At 44.6% G+C, this 26,827-nt stretch overlaps 1 protein-coding gene across 1 annotated transcript in view; it reads left to right on the top strand.

Moving 5' to 3' along the window:
• The window catches only part of LOC107122309 (mitochondrial amidoxime reducing component 2-like), a 26,855-nt gene extending 6,463 nt beyond the window's left edge, over positions 1 to 20,392 (top strand). The window contains 5 exon segments of the mRNA XM_015425363.1: positions 2,348 to 2,510; positions 4,693 to 4,833; positions 12,087 to 12,148; positions 12,857 to 12,928; positions 18,775 to 20,392. Of these exon segments, the coding sequence (XP_015280849.1) occupies positions 2,348 to 2,510; positions 4,693 to 4,833; positions 12,087 to 12,148; positions 12,857 to 12,928; positions 18,775 to 18,904 (568 nt within the window). The 3' untranslated portion in view covers positions 18,905 to 20,392.
• The last annotated feature ends 6,435 nt before the right edge of the window (positions 20,393 to 26,827 follow it).

The raw sequence follows: 26,827 nt of genomic DNA, 5'->3' as shown, positions 1-26,827 counted from the left end.
GAAGAAGAAGAAGAAGAAGAAGAAGAAGAAGAAGAAGAAGAAGAAGAAGAAGAAGAAGAAGAAGAGATTGGATTTATACCCCGCCCTTCACTTGGAGTCTCAGAGCGGCTTACAAATTCCGTTCCCTTCCCCTCCCCACAACAGACACCCTGTGAGGTGGATGGGGCTGAGAGAACTCTGACACAAACAGTGGGGAATCAAACCCGGTTCTCCCAGATTAGAGTCCGCACACTTAACCACTACACCAAACTGGCTCTCACAGGCAACAGGAAAGAGAGGATAGATTCATGTGGGTAGCTGTGTTGGTCTGAAGCAGCAGAACAAAGTGAGTCCAGTGGCACCTTTAAGACCAACAAGGTTTTATTCTGTACACATGCTTTTGTGTGCATGAAAACTTCTTCAGATACATTGAAACAGAAGTCACCAACCATTACATATAGATAGAGAGTGGGGAGGGTTTTGTCAGGAAGGGCTGATTAGAGTCAAGATGCATAAGAAACTGAGCAATAGATATAGCTAAGATTGGATTAAGGCAGCTTGTAAAACCTGTGAATAGCAGCAAATTAGCATACAACACGATAAGAGAGTTTACAAACAGGTGTGAGAACTGAATGATGTTATCCTGTGTAGTGAGATAAGAAACTGATATCTCTGTTAAGTTGTGGGGGTTTCAATGTCCTTAGCGTTGTGATAACTTGTAACTCGGCAATCTCCCGGTCTAGTCTGTTTCTGAAATTCATTTGCAATAAAACAGCTACTTTAAGGTCCCCCATTGAATGTTCTGGGAGGTTGAAGTGTTCTTCTACAGGTTTCTCAGTTTTGTGGTTCTTGATGTCAGATTTGTGTCCATTTATCCTTTGACATAGGGGTTGACCTGTTTGCCCTATGTAGAGAACTGAAGAGCATTGTTGGCATTGAATGGCTTATACAATGTTAGAAGATGAGCCGATGAATGAGCCTGAGATGGTGTGGTTGATGGTGTTAGGTCCAGTGACTGTGTCATCTGGGTGTATGTGAGAGAGGAGATAACAGATGGGGATGCAGATCTGTGCAAGTGCAGAGAGAAGCTTTGGAGCAAACAGATAAAAGGTAGAAGGGTTAACAGAGACTTCATGGCAGAGAGCAATGGGGTGCATTGTGGATGGAAGAAAAATGAAACACTGAACTGAAATGATAACAAAATGCTTTGCCACATTTAACGTACCAATGCAGCCCTCTTGAATCCATGGGACCTCCAAGTGACTTGAGTTGTGTATCCATTTTAGTAATGACTTCCCTGCAAATGAGTGGATAAAACTTCTTCCTGTGATATTCTCTAGTGTAAACGGAGTGCAGTATGAGTCACGGAGGGTTGGGATGGGCCTTGGAAGTCATCTAGTCCAACCTTGCTGGAGTATACAAATACAGCATCACCAATAGATGGCTATCTAGCCACGGCTTATAGACTTCCACTGAAGGAGAGGACCCCCCACCCGCCACCCTTCTGGGAGTCTGTTACATTGTTGAACAGCTCTTACCTTGAGGAAGTTTCTCTGAATATTTAGTCAAATGTGATGCTTTGTAATTTACTTGGAAGAAAATTCAGTGAGTGACTAACATAACATAACTTCTGTCACTCTTTTTTCTTTTCCAAGGCAGGAGGAACTTGAGATGGTTATCAGTTGAGTGATATGTGGTGATTCATTAACAGTACTTTGGGATAACTACAGACCCATTGAACACAGAAGTCTTCAGGCTAGTTTAATGAAACTCATAGGGTGAAGGCTAATTCAGTCTTTTCTTAGGCTCTGATCATATTTACAAGGTCAGCAGTAAGCATGATTTGGTAGTAACCATCAGAACTGAAGAGCATTGTTGGTCATGACCCATATACCTAGATCATGACCCACTATTGTAACTGAAAGCCTTCCAAAAATGGCCTGAGAAGTCTGTTGTAACCTGTGATTTGGTCATGTGTTCCAGCCATCAGATGTCTTCTTTCCTGAGGATTCAGTTCACACCACTGAGTCAGTAAGTTTAGAACCTCACCATGCTAAAATGGTTTGGCTGAGAGTCAAGCAACTCCAGGTAATCTTTATGGTCCTCCACAGCTGTTGGAGCAAATAGTTTTGCTGCATTCATCAAAGGGATCAAGAGCTGCAATTTCTGCACAACCATTCTGACGTCATATTTCCACTGTAGTATTCACAGGGTAAAAAAGGTCTTGGGAAAGCAGGCCCATGGAACAAGATGCAGGTTATCACATCCTTAATAATGCTTATCAGTTAGACATTGAAATATGTTGAGGTTTTTTTTATATATTAATCCAAGATTGTAAATGTAACATCTCTTTTGTAACCTCTGCCAGGGTCTTTGGGCTTGATATTGAAGGACGGGACTGTGGGGATGATGTGGCACGCTGGCTCACGGCTTTCTTGAAGTCAGAACCGTATCGGCTGGTGCACTTTGAGACTCAGATGGCACCAAGGAAATGCAGTGAGATTAAGATTCCTTTTCGAACTACAGATAAGGTTTGGCAGATATTTTTCACTGTGACCGTTATGTTTACTACTTCACTTAAAAACAAAATATTGTCACATTTTAAGAACTGAACTAGTAGCTGGTAGCTGGACTTCGTAACAGATTTCAGTTAGATGTAAAACCAGGAAGTCACAGTACATAGGGAAGCAGAGAACAATGGTGAAATAGTTATATTCATTTCAAAAAGTGTTCCTACACAAATATCCTTGAACTACCTGGGCACCTTCCCCCACACTTCCCATTCAGCACAGCAGCACTAAAGCCGCTTTGCAAAAAGTAGCCCCGTTTGGATGACCCCTCTGAAGATGATGGCGTGACCTGGATAGGCCAGGCCAGCCTGATCTTATCAGATCTTGGAAGCAAGTGGGATCAATCCTGGTGAGTTTGTGGATGGGAGACCACCAAGGGAAGTCAGGGTTGCTACGCACAAGCAAGCAATACAAATCATCTCTGATGGGGTCGCCGGAAGTCGGCTGCAATTTGACAGCAAAATAGAAAAAGAAGATGCAAATATTTCCATCTAGAAATCACAGAGTTGAGGGGTTTTCTCTTACCATGGAGTGGTAATGGCAGGGCAGAGAGACAGAATAGCAAAATTCTTCAGCCACTTGGACAGTAAATTGTTCCCAACTCAGGTATTGCCGTGGAAGCTTTTATTGGGTTCTGATTTCACACCCTCAGGTGAGGAACAAATTCTGAACAAAATAGTCATCCCCTGTAGCTAGCAGTCTTTTGCCAGAGAGCCTCTTTGCCTGGGAATTCTGACAGGAGGCTCGCTCAGGTCCCTTTCAACTCCATCTCTTCTTTACTGCCGGCAACATGCATTCCTTTGTGTTCCTCCCTGCTTTTATTCGCTCTGCTATCAGGGCACCTGCACTCCTTCTGGCACTTTCTTGGCCTCATTTGGCCACATTAATACTCTAGACTTTGCTTTTAAAGTTAAAGTCCCGTCTCAACAATTTTCTAAACAAGAGTGGAAATTGTACAAGGCTCACTTGAAATGCTTGGGATTTCTGAAATAAACTATATCTAGCCAATTGAAATGGAGGGGATAATTGAATCTGTCGGGTTGCCAACTGGCCTGGAGAAAAATGTCCTGTTCTTTTAATAGAGGCTTAATGTGTACAAATAGGCAGATGGAATTTTTCGTGGCATGGAGGTAGATAACATTGCCGCCTCTATGAAAGGGACAGGCCATTTTTCTCCAGACTGTTTGGCTACACTGACCTGTATGGCTATTCCTTTGTGTTCCTCCCTGCTTTTATTCACTCTGCTATCAGGAGGGCACTTGCACTCCTTCTGGCACTTACTTAGCCTCATTTGGCCACATTCATACTCTAGACTTTGCTTCTAAAGTTAAAGTCCCGTCTCAACAATTTTCTAAACAAGAGTGGAAATTGTACAAGGCTCACTTGAAATGCTTGGGATTTCTGAAATAAACTATATCTAGCCAATTGAAATGGAGGGGATAATTGAATCTGTCGGGTTGCCAACTGGCCTGGAGAAAAAAGTTCCGTTGTTCCTTTAATAGAGGCTTAATGTGTACAAATAGGCAGATGGAATTTTTCGTGGCATGGAGGTAGATAACATTGCCGCCTCTATGAAAGGGACAGGCCATTTTTCTCCAGACTGTTTGGCTACACTGACCTGTATGGCTCAGACAAGCCTGATCTCAGAAGCTAAGCAGGGTCAACCCTGATTAGTGCTTGGATGGGAGACCATCACGGACGTCCAGGGGTGCTAGCAGAGCACTTCTGTTTATTTCCTGCTTTGAGAATTCTATGGAGTTGCCATAAGTTGCTTGCAACTTGGCAGAACTTTACACATACATGCAGATCTACAGATAACCTTTCAAAGCATGCTTATTAGATAAGGCATTATAAATTTACTGAAGTCTTGCAGACTCAGAGGTTAGAAGAAGTCAGAGCTTGTGGGACTGTGCAAATCTAGTAAAAAGGGAAGGCAGCTTTTCAAAGAAAACAAACTCATGGAATGCCTTAAGCATGAGGAACACTTGAGAGATGTACTTGCAGGCTACTAATAAGTGCATTCCTTCATACAAACCCATGGACACCCTAAGCATAAGGAATACTTAAGAGGTATACTTGCAGGCTACTAAAGTGTATTCTTGCAGACACGTGTGATCCGATTTCTGAATTTTTTGCACCATAGGTTCCCTACAATGACGCTGGTCCTCTTCTGGTCATCTCAGAATCTTCAATGGAAGACTTAAGTACTAGAATGGAGACGAAAGTGGATATGCGTAATTTTAGACCAAGTATTACAGTTTCTGGCTGCAGTGCTTACGAAGAGGTAAACCTTTCTTGGAGCTACTAAAATTCATCTGAAATCTTTAAAAAAGAAATCCTTTCTTGAGGGCATTTGGAAATCACTTGAGCTGAATCTTAGAAACTGCTTTCCCGGATGTGGTCAGTTAGCAAGTAACAGGATTTTTATCTGAATAAGTTTTATAGCATGTGCAGGCCTGGATAAAGCAACCACTTTTGTTCACAAGTATCTTTTAAGAGGCAGTGACTTTGGACAAGCAGAATGATGGTGACAAAGAATGAGCATGGGAAATGTCGGACTAATTGTACCAGTGAGAGCTTTGTCTGCTCGTTTTCAAGCTCTCAGAAAGGAGGAGTCTGAAAGAAAAAAACGTCTGCATGTTGCAGGACGTTGGCCGTTCAATAAGCCTCTCTCTTTTAGGGCTTGCATCTTTTCCTTTGCTCATGTGCACATTACATTTGGTCACTACTTGATGCATTATAGTTGGCATATCCACAACTAGTAGCATTGTCAGCAGGTTATTAGCTGGAAGAAAGAGAGACAACAGGAGGGAAGGGCTATTGCTTTCCCTCTTATCATAGCTAAGAGTCAGAACACATGTTATATTTCCATATGGTTGCCTCCAAAAATGAGATCCATGTTCTTCCATCCTCTGCACTGTTTAGGCTGCAAGTGTTCATCCTCTTTACTAGGAAAAGCTTTGCAAATGCTCTGTTTTTGCATTCTGGCAGTATAATTTCACCTCACTTGACCTTGACATTCCTGAAAGAATTTCTTGTCATGGACATGTTATCTTTGAAATGCCATGGTCAGGATGAATCAGGATTTTCCAGGGCAACATAGTAGAAAACATCCAGCCAAGAAATTGCACAAAGTTACTTCTGTTTTGCACATGTTTATTCAAAGCTCCTGATATTAGTCTCTGGAAGGTGCCATAATAATGAAGGAGATGAATGCAACAGAGAAACAGGGTTTGTTTGCTCATGTATCACACCTCATTCCTTACAGAGATGGAAGACTGTTGTTTTCTTTAGGGGCAAGTTACCGTTTCATCAGCCCCTTGAGCAGGAAATTAAGATAGTGACCTATTCCAATGCGGGGCTATAGGCAGCTGAGCTAGATTGGGTCCAGGTCTGGTAGACTGGATTAGCTCAACTACAGGAATTGTTTCCCACACAAAAAGGTATAGAATGAGGCCTGTCAGGAAACGGTCATTTAGAATCAGGTCTTACTATGTCTTCTATGAACATACGCAAAGATGCCTTAGACTAAAACAGACTGTTGGTCTATCAAAGGACCCCTATAGCTAGGAAGTTTTCTGGGGGGGTGGGAGATCAAGAGTGGGGAGCTTAATTAGATTAATGACTAATCTGCTTAGTGGTAATTTAATTAAGAGCCAGCAGGGTGATGAATTGCTATTGGTATTAAAATACATTTCTAGTTTCAGTGTCTTCTGACATTCATGCCAGGGTTTATTCTAATCTTTTTTCCTATTGCACAAGAAGGCAGTACTAGCACAAAGTCAGCAATCCTGTGAGCACTTCCTAAATTTGTTCTGACTGCAAACAAAATGAAAAAGAGGGAAGAGGGAATAAAAATAATCAGAGAAATTAAGAGAAAGAGATTGACAGGAAAGAGGAAAGAATAGGAAAATAAGAGGAGAAACAGAAAGAATATCTTTATTATATAAATGATTGTTGAGGACAGAGAGTTCCTGTAAAACTTAGAACACACTCCCCTGACTATTATTGTGTGTTCTGTATGGTGTACTAGGAATAGAAAGTTCTAAAGCTGTCACAAAATATAGAGTCTTCACAAAATGGTCGCTCAGCATTGTCCTTATTTACTTTTATCTGCATTATCTGCTGTAAGGGCTTCAGAGGAATAGGTTTAAGCAGACCTATCAAAATCATCTATTGGGGATATTGTAGTTGTGGACTGCCTGTACTGGCAGTGGGTAACTTGGACTAGATGATCTTGGAGAGCCCTTCTCTAACCTTATGATTCTCTAGGTGCAACAGGGAGCACAGATCTAATTTTTATCTTACATGATAAAACATTTGGAAATAAATCTACTAGAACTGGTGGAGAGCATTTTAGAAATCAGGTACTTTACAGAATGGAAAGAGACTGTTAGAAGACTGTGAATCAGCCCCGTAGCTAACCTTTTTCTCGGGGGGCCAGTGTTTTCCTTGGGGGGCCTGCCATGCAGCCTGCTGTGGCGTAATCCATTTACTGCCTCACTCTCTGGCCGCAACCCCCATACTTACCCCCACCCCAGGGCAGCCTCGGCAGTCGCCGCCGCTGCCACCTGCCACTCATCTTACCTTCCTGCTCTCTGGTCCCAGAGGAGGAGCCAAAGAGCCCATCGGCTGGCTCAGCTACCCCGTGATGACTCTATCAAGGCCTGACATCAGAGGGATGAAAGAAGAAGAACGTCCTTTGTTGATGGGCATGGTGATAATTATTCTCTTATTGTTTAGGAAACACATTTAATAAGCAAGGAACGTCCCTGCCTGTTGCAAGGCAAAAGCGGCTAATCGCTTCCCTTCTGGTTCGGGATGTCTTCAAGCGTCGGTGTCCTGGCGGGGGGTGGGGGGAGAACTGGATCCGGTTCAAAAAAGAAACTAAAGGGCTGCTGTCCCAATCCCTTAATGAATGGGGACGAAAAGGAGTGGGCCTATTCTTAACGTGAAAAGAAAAACTTTGACTTAAGATAACAATAATTATGATATATGGTCGTTGTGTAGCTGTAATTTTAGTGTGTAGTTTGTTAGGTTGTATGTAGAAAAAAAAAGGATATATAAAAAATGAATCAGCCACTAGAGGGAGCAAAACACATGCAGAAACACACACACACACACACACACCTGAATCAATAGGGACAAAAATGAGAATGCAGAAGAGCCCATCAGTTTGATCTGGACGGAGTCTGCAGTAAGCAGTCTGTGCAGTCACAGTAAGTTTAATGGTGAGACACAGCTATTTCAAAGCCCTTAACACGAACAGGCTCCTGCCTATACCTTTCGTTTTTTCATTATGTATACTCCCTGTATACCATGTGCAAGGTACTATTGTTAATCGATTCTGTGTATTAATACGGGTAATAGCTAATACCAGTGTATTCCTCCAGGCCCCCATCACCAGCACTGAGGTTCAGTGGCTCCAGTCTGTCTGGAACACGCATGTTCGAAAACATGTAGAGCAGGCCTGTGATTTATATATAAAAAGGAACTCTTTCCACTCTTTCTCTCCCCACCCCCACCCCCCTCTGTGGCAGGGACAGAAGGACCGAGGTATATGTCTGTGTGGTACTGCGGGGAGGGGTGGAGAGAGAAAGACCAGAGCCAAGCCAAGCCTGCTCCGCCCCCCAGCTGGTCTCCAGCAGCAGAGGCTGGGGAGGGGGAGATAGGAGGGTGCCTCCTCCTCCTCACGGGAGCCCGGCTGGCCATGGCAGAAAGGGAGGCAGGCAGGCGCCTAGGAGGGAGGTGCAATGGGCGGCTGGTATCCCTGCTCAGCAGCCCTTCACTCTGACCTCCCAGCAGCAGCAAGGATGGCCCGGGCAGGAGCAGGTGGTGCGGAGTCATGGGCTGAGGGCAGCGATGGTGGGGAAAGGCAAGGATTGGGGAGGGGCCTGTTAAAATCACAGGGGGGGGGAGGCCCCATGGGCCCTGCATTAGCTATGGGCCTGCTGTGAATGCAAACAATTAAACTTGTGTCTTATTAACAATGCTTGAAATGCACAGTCCCCAGGTGGGGACGGGGATCCCCCAGTTTCGCAGGCTCCTGCTCATGGGGGAAGCCCCACCCACAGCAGCGATTACTTGTGGCCACCTCTCTTCCTCCCCCCTGTGAGTTTTAAAGGGCCCTCCAGCTGATCAGCAGGAGCACATGGCCCACCAATCAGCTGGAGGGCCCTTTAAATCTTGCAGGAGGGGAGGGATGGGGCGGTTGCTGGCCGCATACCTAAACTCCAGGTGGTGAATTTGCCACTTGGAGTTCAGGCATGGGCAGCCATTTGAGGGGAAGGTTCCCTTTAAATGGCTTTTTGCAAGCGGGGGCCGCCTGTGCCTGAGATCGCTGCTTGGAGAGTTCAGGCATACGTGGTGCCCTGCCCCACTCGCAAAACCATTTGAAGGGAAGCTTCCCTTTAAATGATTTTTTGCAAACAGGGCCGCCCGCACCTGAATTCCAAGCAGCGAATTCGTTGCTTGGATTTCAGGCTTGCGCGGTGCCTGTTTGCAAAAACCATTTAAAGTTAAATGGTTTTTGCAAGTGGGCGCCACTGGCACCTTCTAAGCAGGTGCATCCCCAATGTGATGACGTCACTATGTGTGACATCATTGTGTCGTGGACGTCCCCTCCCCCTCCTGGAGTGTCCCCTGAAGCCCCCCACCGGTGACAAGGTAGGATCTGGCAACCCTAATCGTGGCTCCAATATTCTCTGTGTCCACACTCAGTTTGTAAGGACTGGCAGTCTGCTGGGCTGGGCCTGGCTGGGTTGGGGCCTAATCTCAGTCTCTCTGAGAGATGTTGAACCCCAGTTATATAATATGAGCGATCTGAAGGAGGTGGAACAAAACAAGTACTGAAAAACTGGAATAACAGCGATGCAAAGGAGCCTGGAAATTGTAGCATGAGACAGTAGAGACCCGTGCCCTCTACTGCTGTCCTTGCTGTTGTACTTGAGACAAGATAGAAGAGTAAGAGTTGGAAGCAGAGTACAAGATGCCTACACAAACAGCTGGTAATATAGTAGGACTGTTCTGCATAGAGGTGCTTGCTGAGAGAGACTTGAATGTACTGGGCCACCCAGACAACATTCCGCTAAAGGGCTGAGAAAGAAGAAATCTGTTGAAGGGCTGCTAAGAAGAACTGTAGGTGGTGGAGACGGTAGTTGGTTACTAGAGTGACGCCCAGTATTCATTAAACAACTTTGCCTTTGAAAAGTGTCTTCTGCTAACTAGGGCTCATTGTGTGTCCATAAGGGTACAGATAGACAGAAGGGAGGGAAAAACACAGTAGTTCTGCCTTCCTTTAACCCACTTGGTCAGTCAGTTGTATATCCTTCCTACCTAAAATCTCTTTTTGGTGCCAGTTGTACTAGGGATGTGCATTTGGTTCGTCCGAACCGAATGCACCCCTGAAAATGGTCCATTCAGAGTCCTTTCGGGCTGCTGCAGGCCGATCCAGATTCTCTTATCTGAATCGGCTTGCCACCAAATTGCAGCCAAATTTCGGCAGCAATTCGGCCCCATTATATCCTATGGGCCATTGAAGTCAATGTCGAAAACATAGGGTATATTCTGGGGGCTGGAGGGGAGGGGGTTTGAGGGAGAGGCTCTAAACCCGCGGGGTAGCTGCTGGAGCCTCTCCCCAAGATACCAACCAAGTATGAAGAACATTGGACCAGGGGGTCCAATTCTACGGGCCCCCAAACAGGTTGCCCCTATTCCCTCCATTGTTTTCTATGGTGGGGAAAACGTAATTAGAATAAACCCTGATTCATGCTGAGATGGCTCATTTTAGTGCTGCAGCATGCCTTAATGCATAGTTAACTACTTCAGAGGGGAATTATTGCCATCTTGTGGTGAGGTGTGCAACAACAAACAGCTTGGAATCCAAGTCCAAGCAGCCTACCTAGAAGCAGGAGAATGAGATGATTGTATTGCATTTTTATGTGTTGTGATCAGTTTAGGGATAAAGCAGTATTTCAACATCTTTGTTACTGTGGCAAAAAAGAACAAGGAATAGTGAGTATATAGTGAAAACACTTCCAGACATGACATGATTGTAGAAGTGTGGAGATTTACAGTCAAAACTACTTGGAATCAGTTTATGACATTTAGCCTCTCCAGTCTCTCTTGCCTGCCCGAGCGCATGAAGCTGCCTTTTACTAAGTCAGACAGTTGCTCTGTTCAAGGTGGCAGTGGCTGTCCATGTTCTCAGGTAGAGGTCTTTTACAGCATCTACTGCCTGGTGCTTTTTAACTGGCAACCCTGTGGACTGAGCTTGAGATCTTCGGTACGTAAAGCACTAAGTAATGGCTCCTCTTAGACAGATTCATAGCCACTAGGGAGTCCAACTAGCCACTAGGCATGATGACTCAAGCAAACCTCCACATTCAGAGGCAGTCAGCCTCTGAATAGCAATGCAAGAAGGCAACATCAGGAGGAAGCCTTGACTTCTGTCCCCTTCTGAGGATGAAATGAGGGACAGGGCAACAATTCAACCCACTGGGGAGAAATGAGGGGTATGACATTTGTTATAAATATAATTTTGCATACAGTTCACCAAAAAGGGATAATCACTCTTGCTTTTATTTCATCCAGTATTGCTGCAACTCTTTCAGTAATCAGTATATATTCAATATTCAAACGATCACTAAATATGAGCGCAGTGAGCTACAGTGTTGGCAAGCAGTGTGTGTGGGACAGGCAGTGATGATGCACTGTAAGATGTCAAGACAGTAAAAGAAGTCAGGTTTAATAGGAAAGTAAGTATTTGGTATATGTCTATTTCGACAAAATTTCTGTTCCCCTCCTCTCAAAAATGGGGAAAAACATTTTTTCCTGTGGCTTCAAAATTTCTGGAAAGCTATCATCTCTATTCTCATGTGCACCAAACATTTAGAGAATGTAAAGGCCTAGCTGGTGTTCAGTGGCCTTTACAGGACCATTTTAAAGGTGGAAGATTCACCACACGATAACCTTCCACCTCAATTCTCATGTGGTACTAGCTTTGTGGAAGAGGCCCCACATGATGAAATGGCAAATTATCACAACTTAAGTAAAACTTGTCAGATAAGGGTGTTTTTACATGGCTGCTGTTAAACGCGACAACTGAAGGTCACCTTATGGCATCATGTGAATTGGCCCAAATAAGGTGATCACAGCCTTTCTAGCTCAGAAGAAGGTCCATTTAGTAAACTTACCTTTCTTTATTTAAAGTTTATTTGTTTATGAGATTTATATCCCACCTTTCAGCTCAACCAGAGCTCTTTCTTTGAAAGAGGATGTGGAAGAAAGAGACTATTCCAGTCCACTCTGTCTTACGTTCCCATCCTGTGATTTACCTGTATTTTTCTCCATCACCTGAGGAAATACAAATCTTCCCTGTATTTATTTATATGAAATGTATTTGTTTAAGATATTTGCATCTTGTTGTCCTTCTGATCAGAAGCACTCAAAATATTCAGGGATTGCATGCTAATAAATGGGAAATCATGTCTCCTTAGCTATTGTTAAAATCCATCTAAATTATTCCGTGTTCCCTAGGACACCTGGGACAAGGTTGTAATTGGTGACGTGGAGATGAAACATGTGATGGCGTGTGGCAGGTGAGTTTGTTGTAGGGGGCAAGAAAAATCATGGTAGTTTAGCTTAGTTTGGTGATGGAAAGTGTTAAGTCTCAGCCAACTTGTGGCGACCCCTTACAATCTTTGAGGCAAGAGATGAACAGGCCATTGCCTGACTCTGTGTAGCAACCCTGAACTCCCTTGATGGTCTCCTGCCCAAGCACTGACTGGGCCAATCCTGCTTAGCTTCTGAGAGGTGACAAGATCAGGCTAGCCTGGGCCATGTGGGTCAGGCCTTAGCTTAGCTTAGAGTGCGGTCACACGTGCCAGATAATGCGGGGGGGGGGGGGAAGCGAGGCTATTTGCTCTGTAGTAATTTGACCCACCACTGCATGATCAGACACAACGGAGGGTGAATCGGGTTTTTTCCCCCTTCACCACGTGTTTCTGGTGCACTTCAACGAGAGATCACTGACGCAATGGGAGCGCGCTGGAGCGATCACACAGGGAAGTCCGTCTGCGGCCCGTCGCAAACGCATTTGATACTGCACTTTCCCTGGTATTTTTTAACTCCACTTCTTCGGCAGAGTGAAACGAGTTGCCAACGGGTGTGGGGTGCTTGCCAGATGTTCCTGTGTGACCGCGCCCTTAAAATCTGCCCAGCATTCGTGCCTATCGCGCGGCTAATTCTGCGAGTGATTGGGACCTTAGTTATTCATATTTTCTACAAACGTCATGTTTGTTTTTCAGATGTATTCTGACAACTGTTGACCCAGATACTGGAATCATAGACAGAAAAGAGCCACTGGAAACACTCAAAAGGTAAAACAACAATGATCTTTAGCAATTCTGTGCTTAGGATAGGGTAAATATAATGTTGATGGCTGGACATGACATTGCTTTCTGAAACTAAGTAGGTTTTTAAACCTCTAAAGTGTAGCCTGTATATTTCTAAATAATGTCCAGCACTTGTTTCTGTCTTCCTAGTTACGCATGTTGCTATGCATATTTACACTGTACTCTAGAGGACAGTATTCTTCACACTGTTGCGTAAGTACTTGGTTTACAGAACTGGCACAGTGATCCCAAGTAAACAAGGTGGAAGTCAGTTCCAACAGAATTCATTGAGATTTCACCACACGGACAAGTTGATGGCCTTGGAGTCAGAATGAATGAATTTACAGTTAATAAATAAATTCTTTTTCATTGCACTTCGTTGCATTGCGTTTCATACTAAACTGATAGAGATTAGAAATCCCTGTTTCACCTGCAACGATGCTCTGAAAAGATGTGAGGAAAACTCATCTTCTAAAACAATTTCTGATGGGAAGTAGTTAGGGAGAGTTGAGATCTAAATAATTTGCTTGAGGTGATCTTGGATGTATGCTGTTGTTGATCCTGGTTCTTTTTTAAACATGTCCAGGTCTTTCATCCAAATGGTAGGGGATAGCATAGGTCACTTTGACCTGCATCTAAATACCTTGATCCAAAATTATAATGCTGGTTATGACTACAGCCTTGTTAGAATCAGCACTGGACTTCCTACAACTCTAACTTCAATGAGGTTGTGAAATACTTTGGTATAATATGTGAGGACTCCATGCTGGCACTGTTTCAGGTTGTACCCAAGATCTCAGTCACCTCAGAGACAGAATCCAGATCCTCCAGCTTGATCACCCATCGTTGCATGGCCACAACTCAGTCACAGTTTCTTGTAGTTTCTGTGGTTAGTTATTGGTACATGGCTGTTGCCCAGCCATCCTGCTGATTAACTGGAGTGGAGGCACGGCCTACTGCAGCAGTAAGCGATTTGTGCACAACTCTTTAGATTTCAGTGATGCAAGTGTGTTGATGTTTCATTGTTAGGGTAACTTTTGTGTTTTTAAAGTGTTGTGTCATCTGTCCCATGGAACCATTTTATAGATGGAAGGGTAGGATATTAAATGATCTCCTACATAATAGCTGCTGCCCGTTTGCTAGAAGTCTACCTTGCTAGACTACTGACTCTTCACACCCATCTCTATTATTGTGACTTGCCACGGGGCTGTTCCTGATTGTTTACAGAATTTTTATGCCAGCACTGACTATTGCTGGGGTACAGGACTCTTTTTGTAGAAAAAGCCCAGCAGGAACTCATTAGCATAATAGGCCACACCCAACAGCAGAAACTCATTAGCATATTAGGCCACACCCCTGACAGCACAGCTCATTAGCACATTAGGCCGCACCAAGTGTGGTTATCCAGCCACACCCACCTTTTGCTTGTTATTCTGTTTACCTTGTTTGTTGTCAAAACCCAGGGCTTTTTTGTAGCAGGAACTCCTTTGCATGTTAGGCCACACACCCCTAATGTAGCCAATCCTAATGGGTTCCTGCTGTTGGGTATGGCCTATTATGCTAATGAGTTCCTGCTGGGCATGGCCAACTTGGGAGCCAGCCGGAACTCCGTTCCTGTACGTTCCTGCCCCAAAATAGCCCTGGCTGGGGATATCCAGAGCTGGCAGAGAATTCTTCAAGTGATAGGAATTATCCACATGGCAAGTCATTCCAGACATTTAAGGCAGAGTGTAGAAGGGCGGCACTCAGAAGGATCCATGCAGGTTGATAAGGTAACATATAGACCAACCTCGGTGTTATCCACTGAACCGCAGTAGAGTATTTACTGCTGATTCTACTGCTATTAATAGTGCTGAGCATCAGCAGTTTCATTTAATATTGTGTAGTACATAGAATTAATGTAACTGAGACTTTGGTAGTATCATTGCAGTCTTGGTCAAGTCAGTCTGTTTTCCTGTGCTGACACAGATCGGATGGTTGTCCCACCAATTAATCAGTTTATGCTTCAGTTGGTTAATGGCTGTGGCTAACTTTGATGTTTCATTAATTTACTTACTTCACTTATAGTCTGCCTTTCTCACAAATATTCAAGGTGGATTACACTTTAAAACAATGCGGTCAGAGCTGCATAATTGCATACAATCAATAGTGCAGTAAAACAGAAATATTTTTAAAGTTTACAGTTATTATTAGGCTTTTCCTGTTTTGGGCCTGATGAATTATTGTAATAAGAAATGAATAGTAATGTATGTTTATCAAATTCCAATTTACCTTCCTCCAATATCTAAAAAAGGTTAGATTTTGTTAATATGCAAACATATTAAATTTTAATTCATTAAGCAGTGTTTAAAAGCAGATGATGAATCAGCTAATAATTGGGGGGGGAGGCATCAACAACCCTCACAATAAAATAGAGGATTTAACAGGTTACCTCTCTGTAATCTGACCTATCCTATAACAATGTTTATCTAAATGTGCTGTAATTACACTTGAAATTCTTATGCAGCAAAGTCAATACTCAGGAGTTTACAGAGCCTTTAAACTGTCATAAATATATAAATGTAAATATAAGCCCCTAAGAGGGAAACCGTAAATTTGGGTGAGAAAGGGTCTTCCATAACGATCTCAAGGGCTCATCTGGCAACTGGAAAGTGCCGTCTGTACCTGCGTGGGGAGAGTTGAACCTGTCAGGATACTAAATCTTTGCTGTGTAAATGGTGAAAAGAAAACAATTCTCCTAGCACTCTGTCTCTAAGATGTCCAAACAACAGTGGTGATCCCTGCCTCTGTCAGTTATTTGACAGCACGATGGCTTTGGAAAGAAATGTGGACAGAGAGGGCTGGAAAGCAGTTTTAACTCTTTCAGTTCCTTCACCACACCCTTACTTCAGCCACCTATAAGAACCTGACAACACATTGTTCCCCAAAGGCAGAAGGCTAGCTACATCATGTTTAGATTGTTTATAACAACTGCAGCCTTGGGACTTCTTCATATGAAATACCTTTATTCTCATGGCTGGTGAAATCAGCACACTTTCCCTTCTCTGTGTGAGATTGCTGGCTCCTGTTAGATCCATTGCAGTTGAAATGCTTGGCTTTAACTGCACTGAAGTCCCTGAGCTCAAGAAACCATCCCCCTCACACAACAACTTCAATCATTTCATAGTGGGAACCCAATGGAATAAGGTTGTCTAAAAGGTCTTAAAGCATCCTCTCTCACATACCACTGTGGACCAGCTACAATGTGTTAGTGTGCTGGAAATATGGTGGCTGGCAGGAGCAGTCTTGTGGGGCAGATTTTTGTCTGGTCAGTGCAGAAAGAAAGCCATTTAGCCAACAGAAAACTGTTACCGGGATAGATCTCTAAACTGCAAGCTGTGAAGCACTTTAGATGACAGTTCTCAGTTGCTGCAAGCCAATCACTTCTGCCAGCCTAAGCAACAATTCTGATAACAAGCTGGCAGGTGGGGGTGATGACCTCTATAGTCAAGAAAGCTAACAGGCAGAAAAACTCTCTTAAATGAGACCAGTTAGAAGGTATCCTAGAGGTCATCCACTCCAACCCCTTGCTCAGTGCAGGAATTAGTCAACTACAGCACCCCACTCTGCTTAAAGGGATGCACACCTTTTAAAAACTGTTTTAAAAAGATTGAAAAAAGCATTTACAGGAGAAATTCTTGTGGGGCTGTGCCTTTAAGAAAGGGGGCGGAGCCCACAGAAGCCCCACTGTAGCTACGGGCCTGGGCAGCAGAGTCCAATGAGTAGCTGGGTGCTTCCAGGCAAGCTGGTTCCCCTGGTCTCCCAACCACTTAGTGACTACAAGCTGCTGGGAGAAAGCTGGTCCTCTTAATCTGCTCTGTTTTACCATCTGTTTAACCAGCTTGTAGAACCAGTCTCATTATAGCGCTGCTTATGTGTGTCACTCTGCCATGATGTGGAGCCAGGGAACCTTGGTGTGTAAATGGTACAGTTTGGAATTTGACAGACTTTGGTCTTTCCAGCTCAGCTGTGAAATGAGCTGAGCGTGTTTATATTGTTCTTTTGCATGTATGAAGTTGCTTCATGTGTATTATTGCAGTAATTAGTACAATGGTCTTGTAAGGTAGGTTATTATCCCCAGTAGAGGAGAAGGACTGAAGCTTGCCTCAGGTTACCTAGAGAATTAATGGCTAAGCAAGATGAGAACTGGGGACCTCCCAACCTGCACGTTCAGTCATTACACAACAGCAGCCCTATTAAAAGAGACATATACTGATGGTTAGCTCAAAACCGCAGAAACTGTCTTAATGCCCAGTTTCCTGGGACTCTTGTTGCTTGCACAGCAGATCCAGCTCTCAGCTGGACAGTGGCACTTATAAAAGTGTATGAAGTTCCACAATGGCTAGAGTATTGGAGTCAGGTCAAATTACATGAAACATTTGATCTCCTGACGTTTCTATTTTTACTTTAAAGCAGATGCCTAAGGCTCTGATTGCGATCAAAGTAGTGAGCTCTTTTCCTCAGACCATTTTCCTGATCGAAAGCATTTCCCGAACCTGCTGTTAGCCCTGGGCTGTTTCTACACAGAGTTTTCTGTGTAGCTCTCATAGCCGCTGGGAATGCAGAGGCAGCGGCGCCATCAGTGGAGCAACCACTTGGGAGGTTTCACCAAACTTGGCATGCCTCAGCCTTCCATGGCGGTAGTTTCCCCCTCTGCCACTAGAGGGCTTTTTCATGCTTAAAAAAACCACAGTAACAGCTGTAGCATCTGTATTGTGCTTGCATATGAAAACTTATACTTGGTTGGTCTTAAAGGTGCCACTGGACTCAGACTTTGTTCAGTTGTAGCATTATACTGTTTTAACAATCTGTTGCATCAATGTATTAATTTCCAGCTTGCTTGTCCCCCCCCCCAGTAAGTCTCTGTCCCTTTCAGTAGAAGAGTTAATAAGGAGAGAAGTGGAGTTGTTACCTCCTTCCTGCTGCTGGTCAGGAGAGATTATTCCACAGAGGGCTGAGGTTTCCCTGTCCGGCTCCACCATTTAGCTAATCATGCTTGAAAAGGAGCTGCTTGCTCCTGCTGCCTTTGCTCTGGGGAGAACTTTCCAGCAAGGGCTGAGTTCTGCTACCTGCTCAGCCCCCCCCCCCCCCCCCCCACCCTCCCCCTTTTTTGTCTCGTCACCACCTACATCCTGTTGTTCATAGCAATCAACACAAGCCCTGGTTCCCCCCCCCCCCTTTCAGGATTAATACCTGGAGAGGGTTTCAGTTCACAAAAACATGTACATTTGGGGGGAGGGGACTGTTATAGCCCTTTCCCCCCGTGCTGCGGTCCAGGTCTGAATCACAGTCCGTGCTTTAAAAAAGCTAGGCAAATCTGAGCATGGATATTTCTGCATATCCTCTAGTGTGGCCTTTATTCTGTTTTTAAATGTGTAGCTGTATAGCTAAGATTTGGGTCTGCCAGGTCATGCTCTACTGATAAATATTTTGTATAAACCCCAAAAGATAACAAGTGTTTTAAAATCAGTCCCACCTGATGGCACCTTGTTACATTCAGGATTTTATCACCTCCTTCCAAGCAACTCAGGGGATGTACATGGTTCTCCCCACCCCCCCACCCCGTTTATCCTCACAACAATCCCATGAGGTAGGTTAGGCCGAGAGTGCCTGGCCCAAGGGAGCTTCATGGCTAGAGAGGATTTGGACCCAGATGTCCCTAGTTCTAGTCTAACCACTTTGCCATATGGGCTGATGCACCCCTGATGTCACTTTTCTGCTTTCATATAAAATTATTCTGACATCCATCTCTTGTCGAAACTTTACTAATAAAGATTCTTTGTTGTTTACAGCTATCGGATGTGTGATCCAGCTCAGAAACATATCCACAAATCGGCTCCATTGTTTGGGAGCTATTATGGAATTGATAAAGTTGGAACCATTAAAAAAGGAGATCCAGTATACAAGATAATCGAGTGTTAGAAAAAAGTATTTTAGAGCGAGAGGATGATTTACCCTAAGAGAATGTGTAGCCTATTCAGTAACTGTAATGTTAAAATAACGTAGGGTCTGGTCCAGCTAAATAAACACTTCTGTGTAAGTCCCATGAATTTTGTCCGAAGGGCAGACAAAAGGAAGTACTCCTTCACTCAACAAGTAATTAAATTGTGGAAGTCACTTTCAGTGGATGTAATGATGACTACAAGCATAAATGGCTTTAAAGGAAGATTTGACTGATTCATGGAGGAGAGGTCCATCAATAACTACTAGCCATGGCTACTAAAGGGAATCTCCATGTCCAGAGCCAGTAAATACCTGGCTACCCTTACTAGGAGACAATATCAGGAGGAGTATGCCATGGCCTCTTGTTCCATTTGTTGGTCCTTCAGGGTAACTGGCTGGCCACTGTATGAAGCAGGATGCTGTACTAGATGAACAACTAGTCTGATCCAGCAGGGAACCAGTTGGGTTCTCACATTCAATGGGACATTTAACTACTCCTTTGAAATCAGGTTTAGAAGTGCTTAACTTTGGCTGATACAGCCATGCATTCCTCAAGTATTTGTAATTTAATCTTAGACAGAACCACTAACAGGGCCAACATCAGGGACTGGTATGGTCAGGCACCTTCTGAGTATCTTGACCTTGCAGAAGGCCCACCACCAGACAGAGAGGACTGACTCCTCCATTCTCACAAGAGAATGGGAGAGCATCCTACAAGCCGCTGCAACCATATGGTAGCTGCAGTTTGCTTTTACCAGACACCTCCTCCAGTGGGCAGTGGGAGATTGCCCCAGAAGCCTCTGTGAATCAGCAGAGGTTTCAAAGTAAATCTCCCATTTCCTGGTTGGAAAGATATTGGAGGAAGTGGAGCAGTGTTTCTCTCTGGCTCCTTTTAGCCCTCCTGCAAAGAAGTGAGAGGGCGTGTGTGTGCATGCACGTGTATGATAGGAACAGGCGGAGTGGAGGAGGAGGAGGTGGTGGTGACGAGGAGAGCCAGGAATGTCGTATGGGCCAGGGGCCTCCAAATCCTTAGGATGGATCACAAAAGAAACAAAAGACGAAACCACCCCAAAGGATACAGATGACAACCATTCAACAATATGTTTTTATACTAGACTGTTCCTCCTGTTTAACCTTGATAACTTGACTAAACAGCCATTGACTTAAAATATATACTTTTTGAAAAGATAAGATTTTAAATAAGCCATTGTGATTTTGAGAAATAGGAAGCATTTAGCTTTCTGTGAAATCTACATAAATTTGGTTAAGTTTAAAGTATTTAAAACTTTCAATTAAAAATAAAGTTTTAAAACAAATGTTACCAGATACTTTTTTTTAACTCCTGAAATCTAAAGCCGCTTTCTCAAGAGATGCCTAAATTGTGATGCCTTTTTTTTTTGTCTGAAGACATGTGCTTTGCAGACGAAAGCAAACTCTTTAAATAAAACTTCGTTGGTTTTAAAGGTGCCACTGGACTCAAACGTTGTTCTAAATTGTGTTCCCTTTTAGTTTTTACTGTTGTGAATCATGTTGTGCAACTTGTTTATGGAAATTGGTATAGTCTCTTAAAATAAATAAATCACATGCATTAATAAATAAACTGCATCTGCACTTGACATCACAATGCACTTACATTATGTCTGGTCAACCCCCGTGCTCTAGACTTACCACAGACAATGTTTTCTACTGCAGGCAAGACCTGCTTTTTGGCAGGGAAGCAGGCTGCTGTGGGTTTCATTGATTAACGGGATAGATTGGAGCAGAGATCCATCAGTGGCTATTAGCCACAAGGTATAGATAGGAACTCTCGGTGTGGGGCAGGTGATGTACTGTATTCTTGGTGCCTGGGGGGGGGCAATAGTGGGAGGGCTTCGAGTGTCCTGGCCCCACTGGTGGACCTTATGTTCTTATATTAACAAAACAGGTCCCAGGACAGATCCTTGAGGCACTCCAGATATAAATTACCCGCCTACCATTTTTCTTCTCACATTGACACAGAGAGTACTCCATCTTTCCGTGTTGTACCTCTGAGGATGCCAGCCACAGCTGCTGGTGAAACGTCAGGTCCTACAATGCCAAGACCACGGCCATACAGCCTGGAAAGCTTACAACAGCTAATGAACTCCAGCTGTGAACGCCTTCGACAATATTTCACCTGTGCTAGTATACCAAGGGGGGGGGGGAAGGATGCACATGTTAATGTCAAAAAGTAATGTTAGAAATTCTCCAGGTGACACAGAAACTCAGGAGAAGCAGAATGTGGAGCTGAGTGATGCCATGGAAGAATAACCAAAGGGAGCATAGGCAGCTTGCTCGTCCCTGAAGTTTTTGGTTTTACAGGTTGGAAAGCTGCATGTTGCTGCCCCAGTCAGTGTTCCCTCTAAGCTGAGTTAGTGTGAGCTAGCTCACAGTTTTTTAGCCTCCGGCTCACACATTTTTGTCTTAGTTCAGGAAGGACGGCTCCAGAGCAAACTAATTGATGCAGCAGCCAAATCTCTTGCTCACAACTTTCATGCCAGTACTCACAAAGTAGAATTTTTGCTCCTAAGACTCCACAGCTTAGAGGGAACATTGGCCCCAGTGACCTGCAAAGTGCTTGACTAAAGTGCTTTGGGGGAAAGTGGTTATTGCTCGGAGGAGGAGTAACCCCCAAGCTTGGCACAAGGTGTGATAAGCAGATGTGGCTCAGGGGCAATGCTGGTATCGGGGGGGGGGCAGGATGAACAAATCAGAAGGGGGGGCCCCTTCAGCATCCTCACTACTCTTGCTCTGGCTTGTTTGCTTCGCTCAGCCCAGCATAGCCCTTTGGATCAAGCAGCTGCCGAGCACATGCTCTCTGGGTGCCCACCCTGTGACAGCTGCTGGGATCTTCTTTCTTCCACAGAGCTCTGGACAGCATCAGCTAGGAAGGCTCCTGGTAAACAACTGACTAATTGATCGCTCAGCTTTTCACATGGCTACCGCCATGCTGCACTCCCGTCTGTGTACCGTTCCCTGTCATCCTTATGCCATAACACTGGAGAAATGATGGCTCTTGCTTGGGAGATTCTTCTGTAGGCCTCCTTGCCAAGACCAAAGCTGTAATGGTTTGTTATGATGACCTTGTGTTATTCCATTAGGGCTCAATTGCTTGGGGGAAAAAAAGCCCAATGTGTGCATACTTTAGGAAAGTTTTCACCCTTTCCATTGACCTGACATCACAGTTTATACTAGAAAATGTATTAATGACAAAGTAGTGTTTTCATGTCAGGAGGACCAGCTTTAACAGCTATAATCTGCCCTTAGTCGTCATAAATATAAATGTATTGGTAAAACAGATCTTGTTAATGCAGCCAAGATAAATGTGAGGCTATATTTCAAGCCAGTGGAAGCACACAGAGCTGGTGTGTGTGAATGTGAGAGTCAGCTGAAATATACTATTGTCAAATGGCTGTTAAAATGGCCCCCCCCCCCCCCAGTGTTGCTAGTTTATCTTGTGGTAGCATAATGAAGTACTTCTCTGCCCGAGACCTAAGAGAGCCACTGCCACTCACAGTAGACATTATATATCTAACAGCAAAGTCTGCCCCCCATATGCAGATATCTAAATCTGTGGATTGGGGCCACAAATGCTAAACAGACTTTTCTGCAAACTTGAGGGGAACCCCCCCCCCAGGTTTGCAGAAAAATCTGAAACTTTTTTAAAAATACATTGGGGGTTTAAAATCCCTCCACATTAAAAAAAAAAAGTATTTGCATTTTAAAGCCATACCTGGCTTGGGACCAGGATGTCTGAAAGACTGTCTTGTCCCATATGTTCCTGCCTGGGAACTAAGATAATTGGGAGAGGACCTCTTGACTGTCCTATCGACTGAAGAAGCAAGTATGGTGGGTACATGAGAGAGGGCCTTTTCAGTGGCAGCCCCATGATTATGGAACAATCCCCCCCAGGGAGGTGGCCCCTGGCCCCCTTACTTTCAGTCTTTAGAAGGCAGCTGAAGAGAACTTTATTCATGAAGGCATTTGATGGGTTCTTTGCCTGCTGGCTGTTTTACATTATTGATGTAAACTAATGGTTTTCATGTATTTAATCGCATTGTATTAGCGTTGTATTGTATTCATTGTATTGCAGCGTTCCGTGCGCCTTGGTGTTTAGTCATGCCGGCCACATGACCACGGAAACGTCTTCGGACAGTGCTGGCTCTTCGGCTTTGAAACGGAGATGAGCACCGCAACCCTAGAGTCGGATTCGACTGGCTTTCGAGCAAGGGAACCTTTACCTTTACCTTTTATTGTTATTTACATTGAAAGCTGATTAGCGTTCCTATGAGGTAGAAAGGCAGCTAATAAATGCTTTAAATAAATAAAAGTATGGTGTAGTGGACTGCTGGACTAGTCCACTAGTCTCCACTTTGCCTTGGAACTCACTGGGTGACTTTGGGCCACTCATTGGCTCTCAGATGGAGCTGCCTCACAGGACTGTTGTGAGGATAAAATCGGGGTGGGGGATAAAAATGTGCTAAATAAATTCTGTATTTTGGATGCATACGAGCACACATCAAGTGCTTCTACGCACAAAACTCAGGCATGAGAGATTGTACTATTCAAGTTGGATTGGCCATTATAAGTACTTTATAGCTGTAGTCACAGTGGGCTGATCATGGTGTAACTAAGAGATTGTTGGGCAAATAGATCACTTTTACTTTCTGCTCTGTATTTTATCAGCTAACACAGAAGAAAGGGCAGTGTCCCACTCAGCCATCACCAGTAAGGATTTGTTGAAGCACGCATTACCATGCAACAAAGACTAATCGAGTTGGCTCTTGCCAGCCAAATGAACCAATTTCCAAACTAAGACTTAAATTCAGAGCATCTGGGTTGTGGGGTGCAAGACCTTCTGATCGGAAGCCGCCTCTGGTCTGGGCTGCATTGTTACGATTTTGTTGATCATCAGCTGTCATGCCAGAAGCTTTGTGTAAGCTCAGCAGGGGTTCACATTTGCAGCTGCAGTGTGGGGGTGGGGTGGCTGCTGATTGAGAAATAGCTTGAGCATGCCATGAATGCACTGCTGTACCACAGTGCAATGCACATGGCTTAATGCTAGAAGCGCACTGAGATGTGATCTTGAGCGTTTTCCAGTAGCATTTGGATACCTTGGTTACGTAGGCTTAAGCTAAGGTAAAGGTCTTTTTATTTGTTTGTTTGACTTTTATCCCGCCCTTCCGCTTACAACATCAATAAAACCAATATACATAAAAACACGAACATATAAAACAGTTTAACTATAAATACAATAAATATAAATAAAACGGCTCAATATATATTATGTCTAAACTTTTACCACAGTGTAATCACTACCATTTACATGCCTTAGCGGGTCGGCAAGGCTCAGCTGGCATGACATCAGTCTAACTGATATGCCTGGCGGAAAAGCTCCATCTTCACGGCCCTGCAAAATTGCTGGAGATCTCGCAGGACCTGGATCTTGCTAGGGAGCTCATTCCAATATAGTGGTACAGCCAAGGAAAATGCCCTGGACCTAGTTGTTGTCAGCCTGGTCTCTTTAGGGCCAGGAAGGGTCAGGCGGTGTTGTGTCCCAGATCGCAGTGCTCTCTGGGGGACATGCGGGGAAAGGCAGTCCCTCAGGTAGACAAGTCCCTGACCATATAGGGCTTTAAAGGTCAAAACCAGCACCTTGAAGCGGATCTGGAATGCTATTGGCAGCCAGTGCAGCGACGTTAGCACAGGCTGGATGTGCTCCCACATAGGGAGACCCATCAGCAGCCTGGCCACCGCATTTTGCACCAGCTGCAGCTTCCGGAGTTGCCCCAAGGGCAGCCCCATGTAGAGAGCATTACAGTAGTCCAACCTCGAGGTGACCATAGCGTGGGTCACTGACGCCAGATCTTTGCGTTTGAGGAAAGGAACCAACTGCCTGATCAGCTGAAGACGGTAAAAGGCTGCCTTGGCGGTGGCTGCTACCTGGGCCTCCATTGTTAAGGAGGCATCCAGGAGCACTCCCAGACTCATATGCAGTACTTCAGTGAGTCTACAAAAAGTTTCACATGCAATGGGTGAGTTGAAAATTCAGCATCAACAGTGTCTCAAGATTGGTACCCAGCATAGGAGTGGCAAGATCACTTCCAAGAGACTTGATAGCTAAGAAGCTATTTCATACTTTGCTTTTTAGATCTGCAACAGACTGTCATACCTTAGTAGAAAGGATCCTTGCATCGATGCATTATATCAATAAAAGCAACGTGTAGTAATTTAAGAGATTGTCTCCATAAGTAACCATCAGCCCATAATTAGACCAGCCTCTTTGTCATGACTTATCCTTGCCTCCAGTTCCTTATCATAACCTTACATTAGAACATAAGAACATAAGAGAAGCCAATGTTAGATCAGGCCAATGGCCCATCTAGTCCAACACTCTGTCACACAGTGGCCAAAAATACCAGGTGCCATCAGGAGGTCCATCAGTGGGGCCAGGACACTAGAAGCCCTCCCACTGTTGCCCCCCAGCACCAAGAATACCGTGCATCGCCTGTCCCAGCCTGTGAGTTCCTATCTATACCTTGTGGCTAAAAGCCACTGATGGACCTCTGCTCCATATGTTTATCCAATTCCCTCTTGAAGCTGTCCATGCTTGTAGCCACCAACACCTCCTGTGGCAGTGAATTCCATGTGTTAATCACTCTTTGTTCCTCTATATCTTTTGGAAGTGTGTACATGCCAACAAAATGGATTTTACCAGTTGCTCCTCGGGATACACTGTTCTGGTGTTCACACATGCTTTCCTGTGCTCAGGGCCGGCCCCAGCTTATTTTGCACCCTAGGCAAGGATCTGTTCTGGCGCCCCCCCTGCGCCCACCAGGGCACCCGGAGAAGAGGCTGACCAGTGGGGCACTCACAAGCCGTGGCTCCCCCGGCCCTGCTGCTGCTCCTGCAGCTGCCAGTCCCCAGCCGTGAGGAGGAGGAGGAGGAGAAGCACTCCGCTGGGAAGCCAAGGGGGCAGGCAGGGAGAAGTTAGCCAGCCAAAGAGGCGGGGGGGGGGGTCACCCGACCGAGGAAATGCAGGGCTTTTGGCGGGGGAGGGGAGCTTTTGGCGAGGCCGGCGCGCTCTAGGCAAACGCCTAGTTCGCCTAGTTCGCGAGCCGGCCCTGCCTGTGCTACTCAACAGTGTAAAGGCTGGCTCAGCATTACTCTAGTTGCAGAGAAAGTATCTTTCCGTGAGGTACTGCAGGATAAAGAAATTGTATCAACCAGCCTGAAACAAAAGCTCAAATCTCCAAAAGGTAATCATTTTCTGTTGAAGGACAATAGGGAAACTCACAGTGCTATCTCAAGCAGAGCGACACACTTCTAAATCCATTGAAGTCAATGGGCTCAGGGGGGCATAACTCTGCTTAGGACTGCGCTGTCAGCATAGTGCAACAGGGCACATAAGGGAAAGCATGACAAATGTGCCTTCTATTCAATGGGAATGATAAAGGACATATTTAGAGGCTCCGATTTTAGACCTTAATCCTTTTGAAAAACAATATGCCTCTCAAGAATCCAGGAAGCAGAATAATGGGACTCTGTGTTGTTTAACTGCTCTATTATTCAACTACAGTTACTTAAGTCTCTGGGGGGAAGGATGTAATAAATCTTTTAAGTATTTGTTCTGGTTTATGGCTGAAGGGAAGCTGTATAACTTTAAATCAAATCTGGTAAACATTTGCGGTGCCCTATTTTTTGACATGGGGGGCATCTTGGCATAACACTAGGGAAGATGTTCTGATCTTCTTGACATTTCAATCCACTTCTCACGTGTTGTTTGCATGTTTGTGTAGACACAGCCTTCACTGTCTTGATTCTGGATTGAAAGCCAGCATGGTAAATGCTTAGAATGTCAGACCAGGATTTGGGAGACCCAGG

This window comes from Gekko japonicus, unplaced genomic scaffold (genome assembly GCF_001447785.1).
Source record: "Gekko japonicus isolate JY-2015 unplaced genomic scaffold, Gekko_japonicus_V1.1 scaffold153, whole genome shotgun sequence".
NCBI lineage: Eukaryota > Metazoa > Chordata > Lepidosauria > Squamata > Gekkonidae > Gekko > Gekko japonicus.
This window is presented reverse-complemented; position numbering and strand designations above follow the sequence as displayed.